Source organism: Trichosurus vulpecula, chromosome 2 (genome assembly GCF_011100635.1).
Source record: "Trichosurus vulpecula isolate mTriVul1 chromosome 2, mTriVul1.pri, whole genome shotgun sequence".
Taxonomy (NCBI): Eukaryota; Metazoa; Chordata; class Mammalia; order Diprotodontia; family Phalangeridae; genus Trichosurus; species Trichosurus vulpecula.
The window spans coordinates 262,752,103-262,779,802 of NC_050574.1; the positions used below are offsets into that span (position 1 = coordinate 262,752,103).

The 27,700-nt window shown below is 37.1% G+C and overlaps 1 protein-coding gene across 1 annotated transcript in view; it reads right to left on the minus strand.

Annotated features, from left to right (window-relative positions):
- Positions 1-232: 232 nt before the first annotated feature.
- Positions 233-27,700, minus strand: part of TYW5 (tRNA-yW synthesizing protein 5) — a 29,404-nt gene continuing 1,936 nt past the window's right edge. Inside the window, exons 2-8 of the mRNA XM_036742535.1 lie at positions 18,679-18,833; positions 10,204-10,273; positions 9,364-9,408; positions 4,595-4,732; positions 2,911-2,998; positions 2,383-2,499; positions 233-563 (exon numbers count right to left, since the gene is read on the minus strand). Coding sequence (XP_036598430.1) covers positions 307-563; positions 2,383-2,499; positions 2,911-2,998; positions 4,595-4,732; positions 9,364-9,408; positions 10,204-10,273; positions 18,679-18,833 — 870 coding nt within the window. The 3' untranslated portion in view covers positions 233-306. The remainder of the gene's footprint in view (positions 564-2,382; positions 2,500-2,910; positions 2,999-4,594; positions 4,733-9,363; positions 9,409-10,203; positions 10,274-18,678; positions 18,834-27,700) is intronic.

A 27,700-nucleotide genomic window follows, 5' to 3' on the forward strand; every position in this document is an offset into this window, starting at 1 on the left:
TTTGAAAATTTCAAAATACCTTGGAGATCACATGTTCAGTAACCGTATTTTGCAGATAAGGAAAATGAAGCCCAGAGGTTAGGAGATTTTCCTAAAGACAGATAACTATAGTAAAGCCATCCCCTAACTCCTTTCTGTCCTCAACACGATTTAACAATCCATGATAGCTGTTTCAATAACCAAACTGAGGCTATGACACTTCTCTATTTTAAAAGAATAATGAATCTTAAAACAATTTTAAAAATAATTTTTATTTAGTAATTCTGTACAACGTATGTGAATTTTCTAAGCAGTTTAGTACACTATTTATTCATAGTTAGAGCTAAAAGCTTTGTCTTGAATTCTTAAGACCATTCGCCGTGCATAAAAATCCTTATACTCCTCTGGTAGTTCATCAAGTGTTTTTAAGGCTCTGTCCAAAATCTGTATAGCTCTTGAGGCTGCTGTAGGATCTTTGTTTCCATAGGTGTCTGTCTTATCATAGCACTCAGAAGAAAGGTGCTTCCAAAAAACATTCACTCCTACTCCAAACTCTTCTGAAATCACATTATGGAACCATAAAGCTGGAGAGAGTTTAAAAAAAAAAGATAAAAATAAAATTGCAGTTTAAAAAAAAACAAAATGTCAGTTAAATATCACAAATTGAATGTAGCCAATGTAAGAAATAATTCCCATATCAAGCTTCCTTCGTTAGCACACTCACAGCCTTTAATAGAATCACGTTAACTTTTGTGGAATGCCAACCAATTTAAAGTGTCAATGGCACAGTCCTTACTTTCCAAACCTTTGGCAAAAGCAAATTTTCCTTCTAACTTGAAAGGCATAATAAAGTTATATTTGTTTTGTAGTTCTGCAATTTAGGCCTGTGGTTTGTGTTACTTGTTTACATTTCTCCAGTCTTGCAACCACATCAAAGCTCCTACTTTTGGTAGACAGGACATTTCCATTATTTGAAGAGTATCTCTGACCTTGGATTCAGTCTAGCAATCTACTTTTGTTCTCAAAGATTTCCTGTTTCAGCTATAATTTGGTTTTTGTAACTTGGTTAAATTTGCATTTAATGTACCCTTCTCGGTTTATATTTCTGTTGCACTTATAATTGTCCTACTGCTTTTAGATCATTTAAAATAAAAACCAAGGGTAAAGCAAATTTTTTTGTGGAATGGAGAGGATGAATGAAATTTCATTACAGTCTTATGACTAAAGCATTTTTAGCAGCTTGCTGCTCTACCAAATGGATATGAGGTTAGCTGCTGGAATTTCAATTGAGCCTTAAAAACTCTCAGCATTTAAGTGCTATAAAAATGCTACAGCAATATCCTAACAATTACAATTATAAAAATAATTATAATAAAATATACTTTAATAATATGAAATTGAGTATAGAAGAAAACCTTGGGAACTCACCCTCAAGAGCTCTTTTAAAAAGCACAATAATGATTTTGTTAATGTTACTTTTAAACACTATTTTGTTACACCAAAAGATGTAAATAGCATAAAATACATAACATGCAAAAATTAAAGTGGGTCAGAGTTCAATGTTCAAAATAAGGGGAAATAAATATTTTTTCTTTTTAAATTGTGTTATGAATACTGAGGAAATTATGCAATAAAAGTGTTGCCAACTGAAAGTTAATGTACTAAGGAACATGAAGCTTTTAACTAAACCATCACAGATGTTTAAATTTTTGGTAATACTGTGTGTGTGTTGGAGGGGAGGAGGGCCTCTCGAGACTGCATATAGTCACCAAAAATGTTTTTCATGTAATATTAATTCAGTTATATAAAAGAGACATAAAATTAAATTATGGTCTCAACTATGAGTGTATAATTTTTTTGAGTTAAAATTTAGGATTAATTATAGATGCAATTAATTAAATTATATTGCTCACTAATGAGGATGGTATGGATTTTAAAATTAAAGCTTGCTTATTGTACAAAGAAATGCACAATTCAATCCACAAAAATAATGCATGTCAAAGGTACCAGGAATGTTATGATTAGAAAAGACTAACATTATGAATATGAGAGAAGTATTCATGTTCTTTGACTAATTTCCTCTACAAGATTTATAAAAATTGTTGGTAAATAAGTTATATTCACAGACTGTGCAGAAAATGTGTGGACTATGTGATTTTAAAGAATCAAAGCATTTCCCTAGAGTTTTACCAAGCTGCTAGATAGTTGTATATATTCTTTTATGATGAAGTAATTTTAGTTATAGATATAAAATGAGGTCATAATTTTGGAAGGCTTTGTCTTACTGACAAAAATCTAGGAAATATAGCATAAGATATAATTTTGTACTGTAAATGAATACCAAGAGTGATGGACAAGGTATAGTGTTTATAAATAGATGTTAGTGAATTTTTAAAATCTTACCAGGAATGAACAATACATCTCCTGCTTCAAGGACACATTCAAATCTCCTGGCTTTGAAAAATAGTGGATATTTATTCATATCTGGGTTATCCAAATTCAGCACCTCTGATTTAGTACCTGAAAAGTTATGAAAAAGATAATACAGATTTAACAAAGTTGTGGTTTTTTATTTTAAAGCAATCACTAATACAAGTTGGAAACTGTGTTCTCTACTATATGGTGCAATTATTATGTTCACGTTGGGAGAACAATTACTATTCTGCTGAAACCTAAGACAATTTTCAATGACCTACCCTCCCATTATATCCACTGAAGCTGATGTAACAATTAAAGTATGAATCCAATAATCTAGTTCTTCATATAGTCTATCATTATATATACACTCTTATACAAAGAATACAATGAATCATAATTAGAAAGAAGCTCCAAGATTTTTTCTATTGAAATGCAGAATCAGATCTCTAAAGAAATGTAACTGAATAAACCAGACAGCAAAAATGTTGGCTTCAAGTATAATAGAATACATACCCGATAAATACAAATACTGGGCATCTCGAGGACTGAACAACACAACACGTTTTTTCCCTGTCACTTGGATTAAGAAATTATCCATAACCTAAAAGTCAATAAGCACTATCAGTAATTTCTTAAAATGCAAAAAAATAAAATAAAAATAAAAATTTGGGACTAACAGGATTTCAATAATCAAATCAAGAATTCATTCCAAGTACTAGTCTTTAGCCCAAGTTCTCTTTTATCCATGCCTCAAAATACCTAAAATTCTTAGGTTGATGTCCCAGACTAACAAAAACAAGACAGGTGAATTTGTATTCTGTGGTATTTTTGCAGTAGTCTGGTGAAAAAAAGCAATGGCCTAGAAGTCAGGAGACTAGAGAATCAATAGGCTAGAACAACAGAGATGTGGGTGACCTAAAACATAGTATTAAGTCAATTTCTCTGTGGACTCAATTTTTCTATATATAAAATGTGAGGTAATTAATATCAACTCTACCTACCTAGGAGACAAAATGAGGGTGACAAATTTAAAGAATGTATAGTAGAAAGCAAGTTATTTTTTAGTAAGCACTGCTGAGTTTTATTATATATAGGCAATCTGCCTTAATTTCTTTAAGTAAGTAGGCTAACTAGGGTGTCTAAATTCTTTCTATATGAACTCAATCTGGAAAATTCATCAATGCAATTATTAAAGAACCTAATTTGCAGTTTCCTGTTGATCCAAGCTACCACTTTTTTTGGTGTGAATTATAGAAGTGCTAATATGCAAGAGTGACAGATTTGCCTACTAAAGGGTTTTTTTTTAACCAAAAAGAGAAACCCACAATACAAATAATGTATATCACCTCTACCTAACCACTTCTCTTTCAGTCAACCAGAGGAACATTAATCTTTTTATCTACACGTGCTTAATTATGCATTTCGCAGTACTCTGGTAATATAACTCAAATTTCTCAAATTTTTACTTCAAATTTAAATAAAGTTACACATTGCTTTTTATATTCAGGTAAAGATTTAGTCTGGTTATAAAAATTTAAAACAAATTCACAAGTATAATGCAATTACTTGAAACACTTTTAATAATCAGAAACATCATCATTTTCCCACTATTGCAGCTAAGAACAAACCATTTGGGCAACCATTCCCTTGACACATAAAGAAAAACCTATGACTGCTTGAAAGATAACTGACTCTTGTTCTTATAAAATCTTTAAAATGTAACAGTCTAGATTTTAGTATATAACAGTCTAGATTTTAGTCTGTCCTATGTCATTGAAGAGTGCTGAAATCCACCTGAGAAATAATCTAGCTTTTGGTCTGTTCTGTGTCACTGAAGAATGCTAAAATCCACCTGAGAAATCTATAAGCTGAATTTAAACAAAATGATGTGAGGCAGAAAATTCTATTCCTTTATACTGTAGGAATTTAAAGTTTGAGTTTAACACCTACTGCAAACCTACTGCATGATAAATTGCCTCTTGCCCTGTCTACACTCTGCAACACCAAACTGAAAAACAAAAGAAAAACAAAAATCCGCCATCAGATTGTTCTATTTTCTGATTATTTCTAGATAGATAGACATCTTCAGATGAGAAACATTTAATAAAGTGAATGAATTAACTACAAAAATTAGTATTCAGTGTACCACGCTAGATTGCCATTAGTTTTAGATTTCATATTTATGTTGCATACATACATCATAGTGAGTCCAAAGCTGTAATCCTGGTGAACTAATACGAAAGACACTAGAAAAGAACTGTTCCTTTTCAAAAAATTCTGGAATCTTGATATCTCCTTCTAATAAAGGAAACTGTTTTCTGATATCTGCAACATCCTGAATTGAGAGAGATGGTTGGAAAAGAAAAAAATTAATGCCTGGTAGACTAATATAAAATACCATATGATGTGATTATGCTTTCTTAAGCTACCTGTACTTCATATTTATGTCCATTAGGATAGAGAACTTAAATATTTCAATTTCTCTACTATTACTTTTATTAACTAGATAAAAGATCTTATAAGTCTTCTTAATAAGCAAGCATTACAGAAGCTTCTTTAACTGTAAACAGATCCTTAATCTTATAAACTCTATGTTCTATCCCCTCTTACTTTCCAAAAACTATTTAGCAAACTAGACTACTGCTACATCTAGAGAGTTGTTCTTCATCAAAGCACTTCACTGAATATTTTCAAGATCACTAATCTGGCTTCTTATCACCAAACCCAGAAACCTTTTTTTTTTCCCATGTGTGTCATCCTCACTATCTGCACTCCTTTGTCATCTTCTTCTTGTCCTTTAAATATGTGATTCCCAAGGCTACTGCCCTTAGGCCCTCTTCTTCCCTTTACAATGTTTCCCTAGGTTATCTCCTCCATTCCCATGGCTTCAAGTATAATGAAGTATTATGCAGATGACTCCCAAATCTGTATCGCTACTCCTAACACCTCCCTAGAGTTCTAATACAATATATTTAAAATTGCTGGTTGGAGATCTCCATTGGGATGTCCTCAGTATGTTCAAAATAGTGTTTATCACATCTCTCCTAAATCTGTTCTTTTCCATGGCTTTTCTGTTTAGCCCAGGGGTGGGGAACCGAAGCCTCGGGGTCACACATGGCCCTCTAAGTCCTCAAGTACAGCTCTTTGACTGAATCTACACTTCACAGAACAAATCCCTTTAATAAAAGTATTTGTTCTGTAAAACTTGAATTCAGTCTAAAGGCCATACCCAAGGACCTAGAAGGGTACATGTGGCCTCAAGGCTACAGGTTTCCCACCCTATGGAGTAACGATGCCAACAATCTCTCAGGTTTGTATCTTTGCAGTTATTTTTTGTCTTCTCCTCTCCCTCACTGCACATATCTAATCAATTTACAAATCCTTTGATTCTACCTCCCCATCCTATATCCAGCCCTTCCTCTCTACTCCTACTGTAACCCCCTAAGTCAGACTCTAATGGTATCTCACCCAGCCTCCTAACTGGTCTTTCATGCACTTAATCTACCTCTTCTTCAATCCATTCTCCCTAGAGCTATTTTGATAATCTACCTACCTAGCAAGCCACTACGATCATGTCATTCCTCAACTCAAAAAGCTTCAGTGTATCCCCAGGATAAGGCACAAATTTCTAACTCTGGCATTCAAAGCTCTCCCTCATACTATACTCCCCTTCATGTAGTCTACAATCCAGCCACACAGTTTTGTCTGTCTCAGTTCTCATCCTGCCCTCTCCGGGCTTCTTTTGCTTGCACCAATCAGTCAGCATCACCTCTCAGTCTGCTATCTCCTTTTCTTCAAAGCTCACCTAAAATGTCACCTCTACTGTGGCTTGTCCTTTCCTCATCATTTAAATCACAAAGCTCCTTGAGAACAAAGCTGGCATAGCATCTATCTATCACTTAGGCCTCCCTACGTATGAGGCACTTAATACTTGTTGAATTGAATCATCGAAATCACCTCTGATGGACTGACTTCAGAAATACAGCCAGGCGTTTTTCTGGGAATCCAATCACTAGGTGGTGATGCTGAGTTAGTAAGAGGAACAGGAAAACTTTTACACAAAGGGCGAGAGAGGCTGGTTGAAACTCATCACTGGCTGAAAGTGATGAATAAATTATGGAAGAGGATGAAAAATAAAGGTAATTCCTAAATTATAGTCATAGGAGCAGAACCTCTTCATAATAAGTATATTTTTAAACCAAAACAAATCCACAGCATCTTAGGTTTCCTAGTTCTATTGCCGTAGCGATCCAAAGATAAGCCACATTTTCCCCTCAGGTCTGGTTTGTCTAAAACCTAAATGTGACTTATAGTAACTTATTTTTCAGTACATGCCTATGTAATTTTATCTCACTTTGGGGAGTTTGGCATATTTGTGGAGCAGACTATGACAGAACCAGAATGCTACTTCTGAATGTGGTGACATGGATAGTAAAGAATGTCAGAATGAATCAAGAGTTCTGGGGGCCTTAGCATTGCTACAGATTAAATGTATGAATGTACATATGCATGTTATATATGTGTATATGTTATATGTACATATATATCAATATATAAATATAGATTATGGAGCAAATATCAATCTGTATTATTAGAGAGAGATTTCTTAGTGGCTATTTCCTATAACTAAGAATAGGCCTGGGCCAAAAACAGAAACCTACGTTCCCTCACCCCTAAACAGTTTGAATATTTTAGTATCAGTGCTAATAGGAATGTTAAATTATAAACTTAAAATTGCCCCTTTTGAGCATTTCTGGACAGATACTCTGTTAAATCTATCAGATACCTGGACTGCTATTGTATCAGAGTAATATTTTCCTATGCTAAAAGTAAATGAGGCCCTTTAAGGAAGATAAAATGGAGGTGGTGTAGTACAGCCACTAATTCCCTTAGAAGCCTACCACAATGAACTACTCAGGGTATGTCCAAATAAAACAGTTCTTCAACTGAAGCCACAAAATTTAATTGTAGTATAGCTAGATTTAAATTTTACTTCTTCAGTTGAAGAATTATGCTAAATTGATTACTCTTTAAGAATTAGTTGTAGGAGGGATTTCTGGGAACTCAAAAGTTTAGAACTAGGTGAATCATTTTGTTTAGAGGAAGAAGCCAACACAACAAGCAGTAAAGACATGGAGAATAAAATCTCCAAGAGGCCTGCATGGATCTTGGCTACATGGCTCATTTGGCAGAGATAAAAGAGGTGGTTTTTAACATTAAGGGTTTCATTGGGCAAAAAGATATGAAGAATAGAATCTGTTTCTTAGGGCTGGTCAGATGAAAGATAGAGCAAGGCAAAAAAATGACTTCCAAAATTGGGGTTACAGCATGAAAGGTGAAGTAGTTGAGGCTCAACTCAATAGAACTTTGGAGTGCAGAGAGGGGAAAGAAGAGTACTTTCCAAAGTTTTAGCCAGAGGTGAGGGGAAGGTATTCCTGATTGCAGTCAAACAAGGGGGGTAAAAAATCTGGGTTATATGCCCCAGACTTCCAGGTTACCTAACTGAAGGCTGAAGGCTGAAGAAGTAGAGTCTAGAGATGAGGACCAATAGCCTCTGCTGAATCTTCCTTCAGCAATGGAGTTAAAACTAAATTAATGTTGAGGTTAAAAACACTGATGTTGAAAACCACAACTATATTATTTGAATCTTTGTAACTTGTGAAACTTTACATCTATTATTTAAACTCCCCACCTACCATATGCTTCCGTATGATCCTGCATAATAAGTTCCCTCTATGTACTATTATGGATAGGCAGGAAAGGGGAGGTGCAACAGGAATGTCTGTGGTCAGGACTCTGAAGTTTACAGAATCGCAGAGAGCCAGGGACAGACTCTACCTCCCATCCATTCCTATGTGCTCTTGCATTGGCTGCCCTCCCCCTCCCCCACCCCAAAATGTATTCCCTCCTTACTTCTGTCTCTTAGAATATCTAGTCTCCTTCAATACCCAAGGGCTACCTTCTACAAGAGGCCTTTTCTGTTCCTCATAGTTGCTAGTATTTCACCCTGCTTCACTTCAGTCATTTTCAGTTGTGTCTGACTCTTCATGACCTCATTTGGGGGTTTTTTTGGCAAAGATACTAACGGTTTGCCATTTCCTTCTTCAGCTCATTTTACAGATGAGGAAACTGAGGCAAACCAGGTTAAGTGACCTTCCCAGGCTCACACAGCTAGTAAGTGTCTGAGGTCAAATTTGAACTCAAAAAGAAGAGTCTTCCTGACTCCAGGCCTGGCACAGTATCTACTGTGCCACCTAGCTCCCCCTCCCTGCTCCACTACTTTTTATTTTGTGTATATCTTTGCCAAATAATGCTCCTCAAGGGCACAGTCTGTGTTTAGAATTTTTTATAAACAAAGTAGTATGAGACAAGGAAGAAAAAAGTTTATCAAACTGTACAAAAATTTTAACATTAAAAACAAGGCTTGTTAACATTTATAAAGCCACTTTATAATGCTTGGATCAAATCTTCAGTGGTTGTGTTGCCTAGAAAGGCTCAAATCCCCTTTCCTGAATTTAAGCTCTCCCCAGCCCCCAGCCCCATGATCTCACCCTAGCCCTCTGCCACCCTCCAAACATTATGTTCCAGCTAAAATGGTCTACTTTCTGTCTGCTGAATGTGCTATGTGCTCTCTCACTTTGTTTACCCTGCTCCCTTCTTCACCTGATGAACTCCTATGTATCCCATTCAAATGCCAACTCTCGCAGCAAGCCTTCCCAGGTTAGTCACAATCTCCCCTAAGACCTCTTAAGAGCAAACTTTTTCAACTCCTTGATGCACTTACCATGTAATATTGTGTAAAATTGTTTCTATATTTGTGTTGTTCCCTTCTGGACTAAAAGATTCATGAGGGAAAGGAATGAATCAATCTAAACTTTCTATCTCCCCCTGTCCCTGGCACAGTATACTTTTTTAATGAATCCTGCTGAATTACTGGAATTGCTATTTTGGTACTGAAATTCTCACCTTTCTAGGATCTTCACCAAGTGATCTCAAGTAGTACTTCTCATCCTTGACACCCCAGAAAAGAAATGACACCAATATTAATTTTTACATACACTTACATTGGAAAATAAAGAAGTTATTTTATTAGGTTCTCTTTAAAACAATCTAGTCAAATTACAAGTTCAGTAATTTTACTGTCTTACCCTTTCTACTAATGCTCTCTGGTGGCTATCTGAAGAAATATAAAAATAAAATCATGCTAATGAAGGAGTGTGGGTAACACTAAGTAAGAAAAACTCATCAAAGAAGGATAAAACTTTATTTCATTTAGAGATGTAAACCACAAGTAATTAACCACTTTAATAATATCACAAAAAATTCCATTTCTATTACATAATATTGTATCAAAGTATTATTAACACATTTAACATGCTAATGACACATAAGAAAGAACAAAAAAATCTGTATTTTTCCCTTTTTTCTTATCCCCAGCACTTAGCACAGTGCTTGGCACACAGCAAGTGCTTAATAAATACTGATTATAGTTAAAATAATTTTTAAAAAACCGGTATTTAACATTTTATTAAGAATTTTAGAATACCCTCAACCACATAAACCTCTTCTCGAAATGCAAGTTTGGATTCAGTCAAAGGGGTGTACTTGAGGACCTAGAGGGCCAGGTGTAGCCTTGAGGCCCCAGGTTCTCCATCCTTGGACTAGAACCAATAAAGACTCAGTTGAGCAAAATGTAAGTTGAAAAAGTAGAGTACTGTTTAACTACACTAAGGAAAGTTTTAAAATCAGTCCTCTCAGTATATAAATACTACTGTATAATAATGAAGTTAGTTTGAAAGCAATTACCTCTGAAATAAAGAACTCCATGTGCTTGTTTTCTGCTGCCCTATGTATAAACTTGTCAAAAGGCAAAGTTCTGAAATACATACAAAAGAATACTTGAAATTAGTCAGAGAACTAATAATGATCTAGGAGCTGTAATGAAGTACACCACAGTTTAAGATACAGAAAAAGTAAAACCTTAATTAACTGTATGTAAGCCATTCAGTATGGAGAATCTTGAACTTAAATCAGGGAACAAATATGCGTCATGTTAACTTAGATTTTGGAACTATGAATCAACTAATTCTTCTGTTTCACCTTTCCTCCTCCTCCTCCAACTTATCTACTTAAGGAACAGCTCTCCACTACTAAAAATGTATGTTTCCAGGTCATGGTTCCTATTTCCTTTTCTGCAATGAAACAGATGCAGTGATGATTGCATGAAAAGTGTGTGCTAGCTGGTTGGAGGAAAACTGGTGTTTAATGAAGATGAAGATCCCTTTTTGTTACTGTTCCAGGACAGAGAAGCCAATCTGGAGGCCCAGCTTCAGACTGCTACTTCTCACCTCCTGTGCAATAGCCTGAACCAGACCCTGTCATGACACTAATCTGTCTCCCCAAAGAAAATCCCAAGTACCCGCTGCTGTCTATAGCGGCTACATGCCTCAGACCTGAGGAAGCAGTGGCTTTGTATTTCCAGGTGGAATATTCTACTCACTAAGTGGAATGAGACCAGGAAATTCTTCCATAGGAGACAAATCCTAGGAAACAGAAGATATAAACTGCAAAGGAAGTTCCTTAGATTCTTCTCATCTACCCCTTGCTTGAACTTAAATCTTTTAAAAATGCTTTTCCATGCATGGCTCCATACAAGAAAGCTGGAGTTCCATGTAGCTCCCAGCATGTTCACCCAAGTGCACCATTGTCCTGCCATGCATTCAGACACATTAGTGTTCAACAGTTTACAAGACAACACCAAAACCACATTCAAACACAGCATGTCCCGGGCACTCACTGCCATGATCACTTCCTTAGAAGGCAGCTGTAGAAAGCCCCTACGTGGCTGGGAAACACTGAAGCCGAGGCTTGCTGACTTTTCATTCATTAAGCAAGTTGTAGGAGCGCTCCTTACCAGTAAGTAGATGGGACAGCCCTGGAAACAGCAAGATGGCAGGAATAGGATTGTGGTCACAGTGGCAGAAACAATGCAAGAGTTGTACTGTCTCTGAGCTCTTTGTTTACTTACTACCAGCCACATGGGGTGACAAAACTAATAGGTCCTTTTTGGAGGCATGTTCCCAAACTGTTTATAGTTTCTAGAGGAGGCTTCCTGCTTGGAGGAAAAAGAGGGGCAGCCATCCTAGTGACCTGCTGACAAAGCAGCTACTCCTTTTCGTATCTGCTCTTCTGCTATCACCAGATAAGTCATACGGAAAGGACTCTCCTCTATTTGACTACACGAACCCCAGAAAGTATCTTCAATTCTGCAATGGTAAAATAAGTTTCAATGCTTATTGAAAAGCTGCAGAGGCAGCTAGGTGGCACAGTAGATCGAGTGCTATACAGCCTGCAATCAGGGAGACCTGAATTTAAATTCAGCTCAGATACTTACTAGCCTGTGACCCTGAGTAAGTCAACCTTTATGTGCCCCAGTTTCCTCATCTGTAAAATGGGGATAATAATTATCCCTAGCTACCTCCCAGTGCACTGGGAGTACAAAAGCACTTTAGCACAGTGCCTGGTACAGAGTGAGTACTTAATAAATGCTTTCTTTCCTTCCTACATGGAACTTTGGCTAATCAAACACATTTTTTCTACAACACACCTACTCAACATAATTAGGTAAGTTGTTCTACAAAGAGATCATTTTAGTATTATAGAAAAAACACAAAATTCATTAGAGATTAGGTGTGGTACTTATTTCCTTACACAAGTTAGCTTCTTGCTTGGCAATTATCTTAACAGTTAATTTTATTAATGATAGTACTTTCTATCCCTGCATTCCAAAAAGTACTCAGGGAACTAAAAATCATTAAACAGAGCAAGGTGTTTTCATTACTGTAGTCTTTTTCTGGTTTTATATTGCTATGAAATCTTTAGGGTTCAGCATATTAAAAAATTTGCAAGTAACCAGCAAAACAAAAAACTTTTTTGGTGTTCCATTATGAATACAGTCAACTTACAATCATAAGAAACCCTTAACTTTTCTACCTTCTTCATCTGTATACTACTGGCAATGTCATTTAATTACTTATTAGTATTACCACAACAAGACCATGCTTTATGTAAACTCCTGGGGAACTCGGGAAGTGTTCTTATATTGGCTCTCTACCTTGGTCAATTTCTTAATAGGTTTTTATTTTAATTGTTAATGTTAAATGTTCTCTTGAAATTTTCTAAAACTTAAGACATTCTCCCTCCCCATTAAAACATGTAAATAGTACCATACTACATGTTACTATTTCCTCTAGTATTAAATCATGAATAATGTTCCTTATACAAAACAAATGAATATGAATTTGAATACACACAAAAATCAGAGTATAAAATCAAAACACAACTCTAATTTTAAAACGATGATCCAAATTATAGTGCACTGAGTCATGGTTAAGTCAAGAAAATAGCTTTGTTTACAACCAAGGAATGGCTGTTGAAGAATATGCAATTATAGATTTGAAATAGTATTTTATATTTTAGAGCTTCCTAATAAAATTATGGTTATTGAAAAATTTTCATTTTCAGACCGCTTTTTTGGACAAGCCTTAGTCAAGTAGTATATTTACCTTTGTTTATAATGTAGTACCAAGGGAATTTAACTACTTCTTTTTTGGGGAGGGGGGATTTGGGGGGGAGGGCAGGGCAATTGGGGTTAAGTGACTTGCCCAAGATCACACAGCTAGTACATGTGTCAAGTGTCTTGAGGCTGGATTTGAACTCAGGTCCTCCTGACTCCAGGGCCAGTGCTCTACTCACTGTGCCACCTAGCTGCCCCATTTAACTACTTCTTAATAGCTCTGGTTAAGTAGTTTGATAGTAGGTAGACACTATTGTCAAAATTATGATTTTAATTACTGGAGAATTTCATTATCTATGCATTATTATAATGGATAATCGAGATGTAGTTGTACTGCCTGTGTATGATTACATAAAAAGTCATACAAGGTAAAAAAAAAAAAAACAATTCAGAATTTTACATGTTTTAGAACAAATTCTAATCAGGTGAAGATAATTCATAATGACATTCAAACACTGTGTGATTATATTTTTGGCATTTACCCCTCTTGAAAACAAACATCATTTATTACAGGCTACAAACATTCATCATTCCAGAAGGATTTTTTTTTACTCCTTTAAACTAATGAGAAGTGAACAGTGCTTACTGTTTCTTAGAGAAGCTTACAGCAATTAAATCCAATTCGTGCCCTATTATAGATGAAAACCATAATGGTGAGAAATTCCAAGGCACCAGAATTGAAGAACGCTTTGGCAGCTTAAACCTCTAATGAAAAAGGAATGGCTCAGGACATTAGAACCTCTGTTTGACTGTCTCTAGACCAAAGTCTTAGTGAACCTGCATGGTATTTCAGGAGCCTGGGAACTGCACATGCTCAAAATTCTGAGTTTGTGTATTTTTGAACCTGACATTGCTAATGAAATCCATGGATGCAAATCCCATGCTGAATTTATCTTATGACAGCACTTAAATCTTCTAAGTTTGGATATTTAGCAGAATTTGCCTGTGTGAAATATGAGAAATATCAACAAAATGATTTAAAACTAATTCCCTTCAACTTTTTTAAAATGAGTAAAAAATTTACAAAACTTCTGTTACCAAGACAACTTTCTTTTAATAATAGGTAAAGGGCTGCACTTTAAAAGTCTTCCCATTTCTACATGGTATGAAGAAATAATTCAGAACTAGTTTTCTCCCCTGTTGCCAGGCCAGGAAAACATCTAAAGGACAGTCATCACAGTCCAATCCTACAATGCATCGAGATATGGAAAACTGATAATTCAATTTAATTATATTTTTAAGACACAGTCAAGCTCCCAGAGGTTTAATACTCTCCCACCTAAACTCTTTGAACTTTATCCTTCACCTACATTCTGGAGAAACTTGCCTAAAGGTTAAGCTTTCTTCTCACAATTATTTCTACCCCATACTCAGGTAGCCTCAGGGTTGAAGTTGTACAGACTACTCCCTTGGTGAGCAGCCCAATCCTTTATTGGAGAATTATTCTGATTTTCTGAAAAGGGAGAAAGGAACTAAGATAATTCATCCCACCTCCTCTTTAAAATATCTACCAATCAGGATTACCTTACCTTCCTTTGTCAGGGGAGGTCCAAATAATATATGGTAAGACCAATCAGAAGGAAGACATACCTAGTTTTGAAAGAACCTCTCAGCCCTCACTCAGGCACTTTGGTCATTGAGAGAAGGCCATCCAGTTTGTTAGTTATTGCTAGTCTAACTAATAAATTGTTCATGCTCAGAACCTTGTCTCTCAGTTTACCTTAATTTTAAAACATAACAGATATGTGAGTATTCCCTCCAATGAGGCAGGTAACAATCTATCCATCCCTGCCTATCCAGTGATACTTTTGTCCATGTCATCCCATAAGCTCACCACAGGATCCACCCAGCATGCCAATTTCCTTGCTGTCTCCAGATATCATGAGGTTATATCCTAATTATCAGTTCTCTCTCATTCTCACCATATGTCTTATTAATTCTTTTTTACCATACATTCCTTTCGTGGTATCCTTTATACTACTTCTACATAATTTCTTGTTTGTAATAGATTACAGGGCAGCTAGGTGATACAGTGGATAGAGTGCTGAGCCTAGAGTCAGGAAGACTCATCTTTCTAAGTTTAAATCTGGTCTCAGACATTTACTAGCTGTGTGATTCTGGGCAAGTCACTTAATCCTGTTTGCCTTGGTTTTCTCATCCGGAGAAGGAAATAGTAAACCACTCTAGTATTTTTGCTAAGAAAACTCCAAATAAGGTCACGTAGAATCAGACATGATTAAAACGACTGAACAACAATATATTAGTCTCCTCACACCCTTCTTGTTCACTCCACTGACCTTTGGGAGATCATCAAATTCAGCTCTTCGGGTGCTTGGTCAAACAGTATCACCAGGGGGCCATAGGTATTAAAAAGATAGGCTTTTGTTTTATGGAGAAGCTTGGGACCATTAAAAGAACTGCAGTTTCCCAAAGACAATCCAGCCCACTCATCCTCCTGATCAATTCTGGACAAAACTCATCATCCATTTGCAGTGTCTCTCCACACAGACACACACAAACCCATGAACAGGTTGTGCATGTAATTGCATATCACAGTCTAGAGACAAAAGGCATCTTCATTCACTTTGGTTTTTCCAGTAGGGATAATTAGGCCAAGCAAGCTCTTTTAAGTAGTCATTTGGGAAATACGACATGTTTCCTATTTTAGATTATAAGTGCATACTAGGACTTGATGCAGTCAATAAAATATCATTGATAAACAGGAATATCTGAAGGAACTCACTATCTATAGGGAATGCCCTCTCGACTTGGGCTAGATCTCCTCCCTAACAGTGGGGATTATCTTTGGTGACCATATGTTTTATGCCTTACTTGATATTATCAGCAAGTCAAACAAGGTTATCTTTATTGTTATATATTTTAAGGAACTTTACATAATTTTGGCATATGCTCAAGAGTCACTTTTTCAGAGAAAGCTCTTTTAGGCAACATTTTACTCTATAAATCTTTTTTTTATAATCAACAAACAAGAACATTGCAATCTTGTAATTTCTACATCTTTCAGTCTACATAATGGCAAGATGTATTCTGTAGAATACCACCTCTAAAGCCTGTCTATTTTCTTCTAATAGCTTCACTCACGATACATACCCTTGATGCATGCTGAATTTTTCTGGTATGGACCTATGACCCTCACTCTGAGGTCTCTTCCAGCTGTAAGTCTATAATCTTACAAACCCATGAAACAAAACAAATAAAAAAAACTCTGTGTGTTTGTGGGGTGTGTGTGTGTGTGTGTGTGTGTGCATGTATGTATATATGGATACAGCTATATACATCTTAAAAGACTATATAAAGGTCATATATTATTAGGCATGGGACAGGTTTTATTGTCTTTATTTTTCAGATAAGGAAATAAAATCACAGAGGCAAGTAACTAACCCAGGATAAGTAAATGTCTGAGTTAGGACTTGAAGTCAGGACTCCTGGGCTCCAAAAGCACAAATGTCTAAGACATTAGGAAAAATTCTTTTATCTGAAATGGGATTATAAGAAAGATGTCAAATTTTGTCACTATGAATGTAAGCTTTTGAGAATTCCTAGTTTCTTTCAAAAGTCAGGCAAGGTCTGAGTTCAAATCTAGCCTCAGGCACTTACTAGCTTTGTGACCCTGGGCAACTCATTTAATCCTGTTTGCCTCAGTTTCCTCAACTGTAAAATGGGGATCATAATAGCACCTACCTCCCAAGGCTGCTGTGTGGATCAAATAAGAAAATATTTGTGAAGTGCTTAACACAGTGCTTAGCACACAGAAAGCACTATGTAAGTGTTAGCTATTATCATTACTTGTATTTTTTGGACATACTCTCATATGTGCTTGTTGTCTTGTTAAAATGTAAGAACCGTTGTCATTTCAGCACCCAGCACGGTGCCTGGCACATAGTGACACTTAACAACTGCATGTTGCTTGAGTGTTTTGATGAAGCTTTTCATAAAGAGTTATAAACTCTTCACCTTTTAATAACCTCACTTCCTTTAACTTTTCCTTCTAATTAATGTTAACATTCATTTCAATTATAATTACAGTATGATTTTTTTTTAGGGAAATAAGGTTCACTGAGATTTCTTCAGTAAAATTTGCCCTTAATTTTTTTTTTCCCAAATCCCTGCCCATGGTCTACTGATTTTTAAATGATCTTTATTACAACAAAATCTTACCACAACAGAAAAACTTGAAGAAACTGTGTTGTAATGAATATCATTTGAATTAAGTGGACCATGGGCTGAGGTCTGGAATGTTGTTAGGGTTTTTTTTGTTTTTATTTTTTGAGTTTTTTTGGTGGGCAAAGCCCATTAAAGAAATAATAGTATGTCTTATTTCCTTTAAAAAAAAAGTACTTATGCTATAATTATACCTGAAACTTTCATGCTGTGAGGGGAAGGCACTAAAAGTGGTACAGGAGGCTTGAGGAGAGAAGAAAAAATTTGGAACAACTGCTGTGGGTGGTTCTCAAGAATCAATTAGGAAAGAGTAATTAGATATTATACACCTGTGTTGGATCCAGGCAATGTAGCTGTGAGACTTCTTCCAGCAGTCCTCACAGTGAGGACCAAGAATAGGAAGAGATATGCTACAATATGGAGTTATGAAAAGGATTTTCAGAAGTCTTGATCATGAAAGTGGAATATTTGTTGGTGATGGCAGTATCAAAGGTGTGACCACTCCTTTGTGGCTGAAGTGGATGAGAAGTAGGTCATGGGGAACTGTGAAGACTGAAGAACTAGGAAGCTAAACTGTTTGAGGGAACATCTACCTGTATGATGAAGGTCCTATACTAAAAAGAAATAGTCATACTGGAGTGGAAGGCGGTGAGTCAGCTACTGAACTACAACTACTTATCTTGAGTCAGCTACTGAACTATACTTATCTAACTATATAAAAATAACTGACTATTTTATACTCTTTATAAGGACAGAAAAAGAATAAATGCCCTTAGATTAAGAGGACCCGGTAATTTTGTTGGGGAGACCTGGGTTTGAGTCCCCAGCTAACACAAGATTATGACCTTTAATGTATCCCTTAGCTTCCCTGAGCCTCAGTTCCCTCATCTTTAAAATGATGATCACAATATTTGCATAACCCATTTCATAGGGTTATTGTGAAAATCAAATCAGATTATGCAGAGCACTCTTCAAAACTTTAAAAAAAGCCAATTATTACTTTAATCAATGTAAAATTAAAGCACTGAACTAAATAATCTCTAAGGTCCTTTCCAGTTCTGAAATAGCAGTGTGAAGGACTTAAGTATGAGAAGTTATTTTTCAAATGTGAATGCTGATAAAAATTATAATAGATTGAAGAAAATCGAAATTTGCTTTAAAGGAGAGATTTTCAGCTGGCTAAAGACAATAAATAAGCAATGAGTGCCTACCACATGCCCAGGTTTAAATATAAACAGTCTTTAAGTAAAAGAAAGAACTTTTTACAAGGTACGTTTCAACTGATTCTGTTATTTCCCTGAAAGAAATCTAATCAAAGGGTATCCTACGAAAAAATGACTTTAATTTTTTTTAAACAAATCTTTATATGACATAAATCTAGATTTTTTAAAGCCTTGATCTTGAAAAATCAGTAACACATTTGTATATATGAATACTCAAAACAGAGCCAAAAAAACACAAAAATACTTAGAACATTTTACAAAGTTATTTATATCCCCACAGTAAACCTTAGAAGTGAATACCTATACACAAAATTCTTACTGATGAAGTCCATCTGTGGAACTGCAGAAACATGAATTTTCACTTCTTTAGTTCCTCCTACTTGGCTGATATAATCCACTGTCCATTTGGTAGTACATGTCCCAAGATCAATTCCTTTCAGCACTACTGGCTTTCTCTGTTGATTATCAAAATAACAAGAATATGAATAATTGTATTACAGTTTAATATCACTAAAATAAAGCAGGATATTTAAAAATTAGATGCAAAAATGATTTAATGATATTATTAATGGCATTTTGGTCCCCCTCGAAAACGAAAAACAACCAACCAACCAACCAATGGCATATAGGGATACAAAACAAATTTATTATCTTATTGAGTAATAACAATACCTCTATTTTTTTTAGTGTTTTAGTTTATAGGACTACACAATGTAATACTGCCCTAATATCACAAACTCTACCATCCCACTGGGAAACTCCATTACTATTTCACTATAATGTCATTTGTCCAATCACCCATTTGTAACATTGTTCCTATGGAACTATCTTGTGTCATTTCTTCTGACATCTTGTGCTTTTGTGGTACCAATCAATTATGTCAGATTGGGTATAATTTTCTAAAGCACCTTCAGAACAACCCTACAGGATAGCGTTATATTATATAACTACTGTAGAGAAGAGGAAACTAAGCCTCAGACAAATTAAGTGCTTTGAATTTCACAAAGCAAATGTTGGTAGTGCTGAGCCCTGAACTACTACACTGCCTTCCAGTAAGCTGCCTTTGTTTAACTCAAGGCAAAAGTGCAATTGTACCTCACATTCTTATTTTAAAGTACAAAGATAGCATTTTAATAAAATCAGAAAACTATTCTGAGTACATGAAATAGGGCTATGGCCAAAGTACCCTACTTGGAGTCAGAAGCCCCTCTCTGGGTTTCAGTTTCTTCATCTATAAAAAGAAGGTGCTCTATTAGATGGTTTCCAAGATCCTGTATAGATTGAAATCCTATTAACTCTATAACTCTAGGACTGAGTATGGCTTTTCATTCAAAAAAAGAATGCCTCAGAACTAACAGCTGATGTTTATATAGCACTTTAAAGTTTGCAAAGTATTTTAGATACAATCTCGGAATGTTTGCTTCATGACAACCCTGTGAGAAAAATATTTACAGGTATTATTATTTCTCCTTTAGAAATGAGGCAACTGAGGCTCAGAAATGTTGTGACACACCTATGACTACAAAGCTAATGCTTGTTAGATATGGGGATTTAAACCCAATTCATCAAATTCAGGACTCTAGCCTCCACATCATGCTGCCTCTCTCTATGGGTAGAGGGGGAACTTGGTTCTCTTCTGTTGGCTTTATGTACAGCTGGGTGCTATTGATTAATAAACATTTAAATGCCTACTATTTGGCAGGCACTGTGTTAAGTGTTGGAGATACTAAAAGAGGCAAAAGACAATCCTTGCCTTTGAGGAACAAACAATGTAATGGGGGAGACAAGAAGTAAACGCATATATACAAAACAAGATAGATAAATAGGAAATAATTAACAGAGGGAAGTCACTAAAATTAAGAGGGCTTGGGGAAGGATTCCTGTAGAAGGTAGGATTTTAGTTGGGACTTAAAGGAAGACACAGAGGTCAGTTCTTAAGTTTCTTAGGATTGAAAGTAACTCAGTTATTGTCCATCCGGGAGGCATCATCTAGATTGTTTTCTATATGACTTAAAAATTAAATTAGGATGAATGGGTCCAAAAAACATCAAAGTTCTCTAAGGCCCATGTTCAACCTTCTCTCATCAGCTGAAGTACAGGTCAAGAAGGGTAGTCCAGGTAAATAGAAGCCACAGGGCAAAGAAAGAGATGAAGAGAAGAAGAGTAAAAGTAAGATGAGGACAGATCATGAAGGCTATAAGGAAAGTACTAGAAATAATGACTGAGGTAAGAGAAGTCACAGGCAGAGATTAAATAGCAGAGCATTAGGATAGTAGAAAAGCCAAGCTCCAACAACAGCATCATAGAATTTTTCTAACGCTAACCTTTTCACCTCAATCGTAAGTATTACACTTTATTAAGAATGAAATATTAGTCTTTTACACTTCTGCCATTTTCATTTCTCAGGAGAGGAACCCCAGAGTACTTTAAGTACCATCAAACAGGCAGAGCCAAGATGGCAGCTGGAAAGCAGGGACTTCCTTAAGATCCCCACCAGGTCCCTCCAAACACCTATAAAAAATGGCTCTGAACAAATTCTAGAGCTGCAGAACCCACGAAATAGCAAAGGGAAGCAGGGCTCCAGCTCAGGACAGCCTGGATGGTCACTGGGAAGGGTCTATCAAACGGAGCTGGGAGCAGAGCAGAGCACAGCATGGGCCATGCCAGGACCAACCAGACCAGGAGCTGGGCAGAACAGGCATAGAGCCCTGAATCAGTGAGCTGTGGCAGTTACCAGATTTTTCAACCCACAAATGCCAAAAACAACAGAGAAGGTTAGTGGGAAAAGCTGCTGGGACAGAGTGAAAGGAGTTTGCAGTTTGGGGCGGTGGAGGTGGTGCAGCTCTGAGGCTGCTTCCAGAGCTACAGCTGCAGTTGCTTCCAGCCCCAGGCCCACCTGATGGGAGGAATTAAGCGACAGATTACAGGGGGAGTGCAAAGCCTGTTCTGCCCTGCCTGGATCTGGGCTGCAATTCTGGTTGGCAGCTCTTGGGGAGAAGGAGCACTGGTGTGGCAGAGCTTGCTGTGTAGAAGTAGCTCTGAAAATAGCAGTGCAGCCTTCAACCTTGGGACAAAGTGCTCTCTACTCTACAAGCAGTCATACCCTGAACAAAAAGCTCAAGAGTCAAGTAGTTGGCTGGGAACGTGAACAGGCAGCAAAAACGGTCTCAGATTCAGACTCAGGCTTTGGAATCTTTTTTTGGTGACAAAGGAGACCAAAACGTACAGCCAGAAGAAGTCAACAAAGTCAAAGAGCCTACAACAAAAGCCTCCAAGGAAAATATGAATTGGTCTCACTCAGGCCATGGAAGAGCTCAAAAAGGATTTGGAAAAGCAGGTTAGAGAAATAGAGGAAAAACTGGGAAGAGAAATAAGAGTGATGCAAGAAAGCCATGAAAAACAAGTCAATGACTTGCTAAAGGAGACCCCAAAAATACTGAAGAAAATAACACCTTAAAAAATAGACTAACTCAAATGGCAAAAGAGCTCCAAAAAGCCAATGAGAAGAATGCCTTGAAAGGCAGAATTAGCCAAATGGAAAAGGAGGTCCAAAAGACCACTGAAGAAAATACTACCTTAAAAATTAGATTGGAGCAAGTGGAAGCTAGTGACTTTATAAACCAAGATATTATAAAACATAACCAAAGGAATGAAAAAATGGAAGACAATGTGAAATATCTAACTGGAAAAACCACTGACCCAGAAAATAGATCCAGGAGAGATAATTTAAAAAGTATTGGACTACCTGAAAGCCATGATCAAAAAAAGAGCCTAGATATCATCTTTCAAGAAATTATCAAGGAGAACTGCCCTGATATTCTAGAGCCAGAGGGTAAAACAGAAATTGAAAGAATCCACCAATCACCTCCTGAAAAAAATCCCAAAAAGAAAACTCCTAGGAATGTTGTCGCCAAATTCCAGAGCTCCCGGACCAAGGAGAAAATACTGCAAGCAGCCAGAAAGAAACAATTTGAGTATTGTGGAAACACAATCAGGATAACACAAGATCTAGCAGCTTCTACATTAAGGGATCGAAGGCCTTGGAATATGATATTCCAGAGGTCAATGGAGCTAGGATTAAAACCAAGAATCGCCTGCACAGCACATCTGAGTATCATGCTCCAAGGCAAAATATGGACTTTCAATAAAATAGAGGACTTTCAAGCTTTCTCAGTGAAAAGACCAGAGCTGAATGGAAAATCTGACTTTCAAACATAAGAATCAAGAGAAGCATTAAAAGGTAAACAAGAAAGAGAAATCACAAGGGACTTACTAAAGTTGAACTGTTTTGTTTACATTCCTACATGGAAAGATGATGTGTGTAATTCATGAGACTTCAGTATTAGGGTAGCTGAAGGGAATATACATATATATGTATGTATATGTATATATATGTATGTATATGTGTATATATATATATATACACACACACACACACACACATATAGAGAGAGAGAGAGAGAGACAGAGGGCAGAGGGTGAGTTGAATATGAAGGGATCATATCTAAAAAAATTAAATTAAGGGATGAGAGAGGAATATATTGAGAGAGGGAGAAAGGGAGAGATAGAATGGGGTAAATTATCTCACATAAAAGTGGCAAGAAAAGCGGTTCTGTTGGAAGGGAAGAGGGGGCAGGTGAGGGGGAATAGGTGAATCTTGCTCTCATCAGATTTGACCTGAAGAAGGAATAACATACACACTCAATTGGGTATCTTACCCCACAGGAAAGAAGGAAGAAAGAGATAAAAAGGGGGGGACGATAGAAGGGAGGGCAGACAGGGGGAGGAGGTAATCAAAAGCAAACACTTTTGAAAAGGGACAAGGTCAAGGAAGAAAATTGAATAAAGGGGGACTGGATAGGAGGAAGCAAAATATAGTTAATCTTTCACAACATGAGTATTGTGGAAGGGTTTTACATAATGATACACGTGTCACCTATGTTGAATTGCTTGCCTTCTTAGGGAAGGTGGGTGAGGATGGAAGAGGGGAGAGAATTTGGAACTCAAAGTTTTAAAAGCAGATGTTCAAAATAAAAGTTTTTGCATGCAAGCAGGAAATAAGATATACAGGCAATGGGGCATAGAAATCTATCTTGCCCAACAAGAAAAGGAAAAGGGGATGGGGGGGAGTGAGGTGACAGAAGGGAGGGCTGACTGGGGAATGGGGCAATCAGAATATATGCCATCTTGGAGGGGAGGGTAGAAATGGGGAGAAAATTTGTAATTCAAAATCTTGTGGAAATCAATGCTGAAAACTAAAAATTTTAAATAAATAAAAAAAAGTACCATCAAGTAATATTACTGACATTTTCTGCCTAAATATGTAGGGCACACTGAATGACTCAAACTCTCTTTTCAGTGGAGATGGTGAGGAAGGGAACATACCATCGCCCACCACTACAACCCTCTCCTAGTGGAGGATCATCTGCAGCAGAGACCAACCCTTGACATCTGGGGCTGTGAGCTTTACCATTCATAGGTCACCGTTACTTCCCTATGGCGTCTCCTGTTTCCTGTGCCAAACTATGCCATTATCTCATTCTCATCATCTTGACCCTCCCCATGCCCATCCCAACTTCACCCACCTGTTCTACTGTGCTCTCTGCAATTTTTGTTCTAAAATGAACAATGTTCCTTTAATAATGGATTTTTTTCTGCTCATACTCCTTCCAGGTACTAACCTCACCGAGACCCAGCTTCCTCCAGAACACTATACCTGCAACCATCCTCTCCAGTGTTGGCTATACCTTCTCTCACTCCCCTAGACACAGTGGTCTTTAAGGGGAATCCCACTACCACTTTATTTATCTTTACCTCTATCACTCAACAACTTTTCCTCCTTTGAAGTATATTCAATAAAAGGCTTCCACTTAGTCCAAATCACCATGGCTGCAGTTTATTAACCCCCCAGGTCATTCTCCCTCATTTCCCAAATAGTGCTTTACTCAACATCTTCATCATCTCAACTCCTGTCTTTGTAATTGCTGTTCCTTCATATCTCTAATCTCTCAATTTTTCAGCTTCCTTAAATCTAATGACCAACGCCATCACTCTAGTTCATTCACACGTAGGGATGATCACACAGTGTATCTCACCATTACTCAAAAGCATTCCATTTATTTAATTAGCATTCCTCCCTTGATTCTACCTTCTCCTATGCCTTATTTCTCCTAAACACATTCTTTGCTTTCACTGAGACATCCAATCTCTCCACCCCTCAGTATTTTCTAAAGTCATTATCCCTGCTATCTTCACTTCCCTCCTTTTCCAGTTTTGATCCAACAATCTCTCAACTGACAAATCTGATGGACTTTTCTCAGTCTTCATCTTTCTTGACTTACCTGCTGCATTTGACACTATTGGTAGTGCAGCAGATACAGCACTAAGCTTTGAGTCAGGAGGATTTGAATTCAAATCTGTCCTCACACACTTACTAGCTGTGTGAGCCTGGGCAAGTCATTTACCCTGTTTGCCTTAGTTTCCCCAAATGTAAAATGGGAATAACAACAGAACCTACCTGCCTTGCACAGGTTGTTGTGATGATCAAATGAGATATTTGTAAAGTGCTTAGCATAATGCCTGGCACACGCAAGACATGTTCATTCCATTTCCTCTTGACCACCCTCTCCTCCTCAACATTTTTTTCTCTCTGGATTTTTGTGACACTCCTCTGTCCTTGTTCTTCTCTCACCTGTTCAACTGCTTGTTTTCAGTATCCCTTGCTGGCTGAGCATATGTATCACATGCCTTAACTGTACGTGTTTCCTAAAATTCTGTCCTAAGCCCTCTTCTCTCTCCATACTCTCTTGATAACATCAGCAGTTTCCATGGGTATAATTATTATTTTTATGCAGATGATTCGCAGATGACCTATATAGCCAGGCCCAGTCTCTCCCCTGAACTTCCATCCTTTACTGCCAATTGCCTATTGGACATTTCAAACTGGATGTATGAGAAATAACAAACTCAATGGGTCCAAAACTGAATTCATCTTTCCTCTGCTTCACCCCATGTATCCAATCAATTGTCAAATCTTATCATTTCTACCTTCACAACATCTCTTGCTTCTGCCCTTCTCTCTACTCACGTAGCTATCACTCGCTCCGACCCTCATTTTCTCTTTCCTAGATTACAACAGCCTCCAAATTGGTCTCTTTCGCCCAAGTTTCTAACTTTTCTAATCCATTTTACATGCTACCACCAAGGTAATGTTTATTTTTTTTAATATATCTATTTATTTTTGGTTTTCAACATTCACTTCCATAAGATGAGTTCCAAATTTTCTTCCCATCTCTCCCCTCCCCCACCCCAAGATGGAACTATTTTCACACTAGTCATATTGTAAAGAAGAATTAGAACCAATGGGAGAAACCACAAGAAAGAGGAAACAAATTTTTAAAAAGAGAGTAACAAAGTAACTTTTCTTAAGTAGAGATCTGATCATGTCATCTTCCTACTCATTCAATCCCATGGCTCTCTTGCTTCTTGGTTAAAATATTTTTATTTTACTTGGCTGCAGCTTATCTTTGCAGCCTTACTGGACATTGCTCTCCTCCCCTACTCTACTATCCAGCCAAACTGGCCTTTTCTCTCTTCCTTACGCAGGACACTCCATCTCCCATCCTTTACACTAGCTGTCCCCCATGCCTAGCATGAACTCCCTCTTTACCTGTGCCTCAGAAGCAGCATGGTGTAGGGGTGAAAGTGCTGGTCTTAAAGACTTGGGTTCAAATCCTGATTCTGCCACTTGACCTGTGAGGTTGGATAAGATGGCCTCTGAGGTCCTTTCTAGCTCTAGATTTGGATCCTATGACCAGGGCTCCCATTCCTTCAAGACACAGCTTAAGCATCACCTTCTGCATGAAGCTTTTTCTAGCCCCAGTTGCTAGTGCCCTTCTTTTCAAATACCTTGTACTTAAAAATTTTGTATTTATCTTCATTTATTAGGAATATAGTTGTTTTCCCCATTAGAATGTACACTACTTTCAAACTACTTTTGTTCCTCCAGCAGCAGAGTGCCTAGCACACGTAAGTACTTGATAAAGACTGATTCCATGCCTGGAAGGTTCTCCCTCCTCTATTCTGACAAATTTCTCTAGTTTACCTTAAGTACCAGTTATAAACTCCAGAGACTGTCTTGTGCATTTTTTTTTGGTATTCCCAGCATTTAGCAGAGTGCCTGGTACAGAGCAGGCACTTAATAAATGTGTATCAACTGACTAAAGCTTTAAATCCAGAGCCTTGTTTTACTAACAGCTCATACCAGAACTCCCTATATTCATACTTCTTGAATCACTTTGAAATTTCAATATTATCCTCAACTCCTCAGTCTCACTCACTTCCACATATCTGTTCAGTTGCCACATCTTGTTTCTAACTATATTTGTTGTTCTTCAGTCATTGCTGACTCTTTGTGACCCCATTTGGGTTTTCTTGGCAAAGAAGTGATTTGCCATTTCCTGCTCCAACTTATTTTTTTTTTTTTTACAGATGAGGAACTGAGGCAAACAGGGTTAAGTGACTTGCCCAGGGTCACATAGCTACTAAGTGTCTGAGGCTGGATTTGAACTCAGGAATATAAGTCTTCTTAACTCCATGCCTATCAATCTATCCTCACCTACCCACCGCTTCTATCTCCATAATTTCCAGTACATCTCTTCTTTCCACTCATACAGACATTCCTATGGTAAAGTCTCCTATTTGGATTCCCTGCCTCGGCCCTCTCCTTCTTCTAATTCATCTTTTTCAGAGCTACCCAAGCAATTTTCCTAAAGTGTAGGTGTGGGGAAAAAAGGAGGTTGTTGCTTCTGTATAAAAGCCAAGTTGCTAAATAAGATGCGGGTACTTACTAGGCAGCTGGAAATTATAAAGAAAATGAGGGGAAGGGGGCAAGGTATTGGGAGATGTAATCGGGGTGGAGAATCCCATGGGAAGTTTAGGCTCTAGAGAGCCTGCCAGTACCCAGCCAATGGGGAAACTCAGGAGGAAAATATGAATTGGGAATAGAGAATCTCAATGGGTGCACCTATTTGTTAGGTGCCTGCACTTGCAAGAATGTTTAAAAAAAAAAAAAAAGTCCTTCCTAACTCACCAGCAGCTTCATGTTCTTGGGAGTTCTTGGTAAGAAGCCTTGTTTCTTACATAGATCTGGTCAGATCATGCATTCCCAACCACACTCCCCTCCAACTCTATATATAAACTCCTGGGGCTCCTTGTTGCCCTAAAATAAAATATAAACTTTTTGACATTTAAAGCTCCTCATAAATTGGTCCTCTTCCTGACTTTCCAGTCTTCTTACACATTCTCTTCCCTTGGCTCTTTG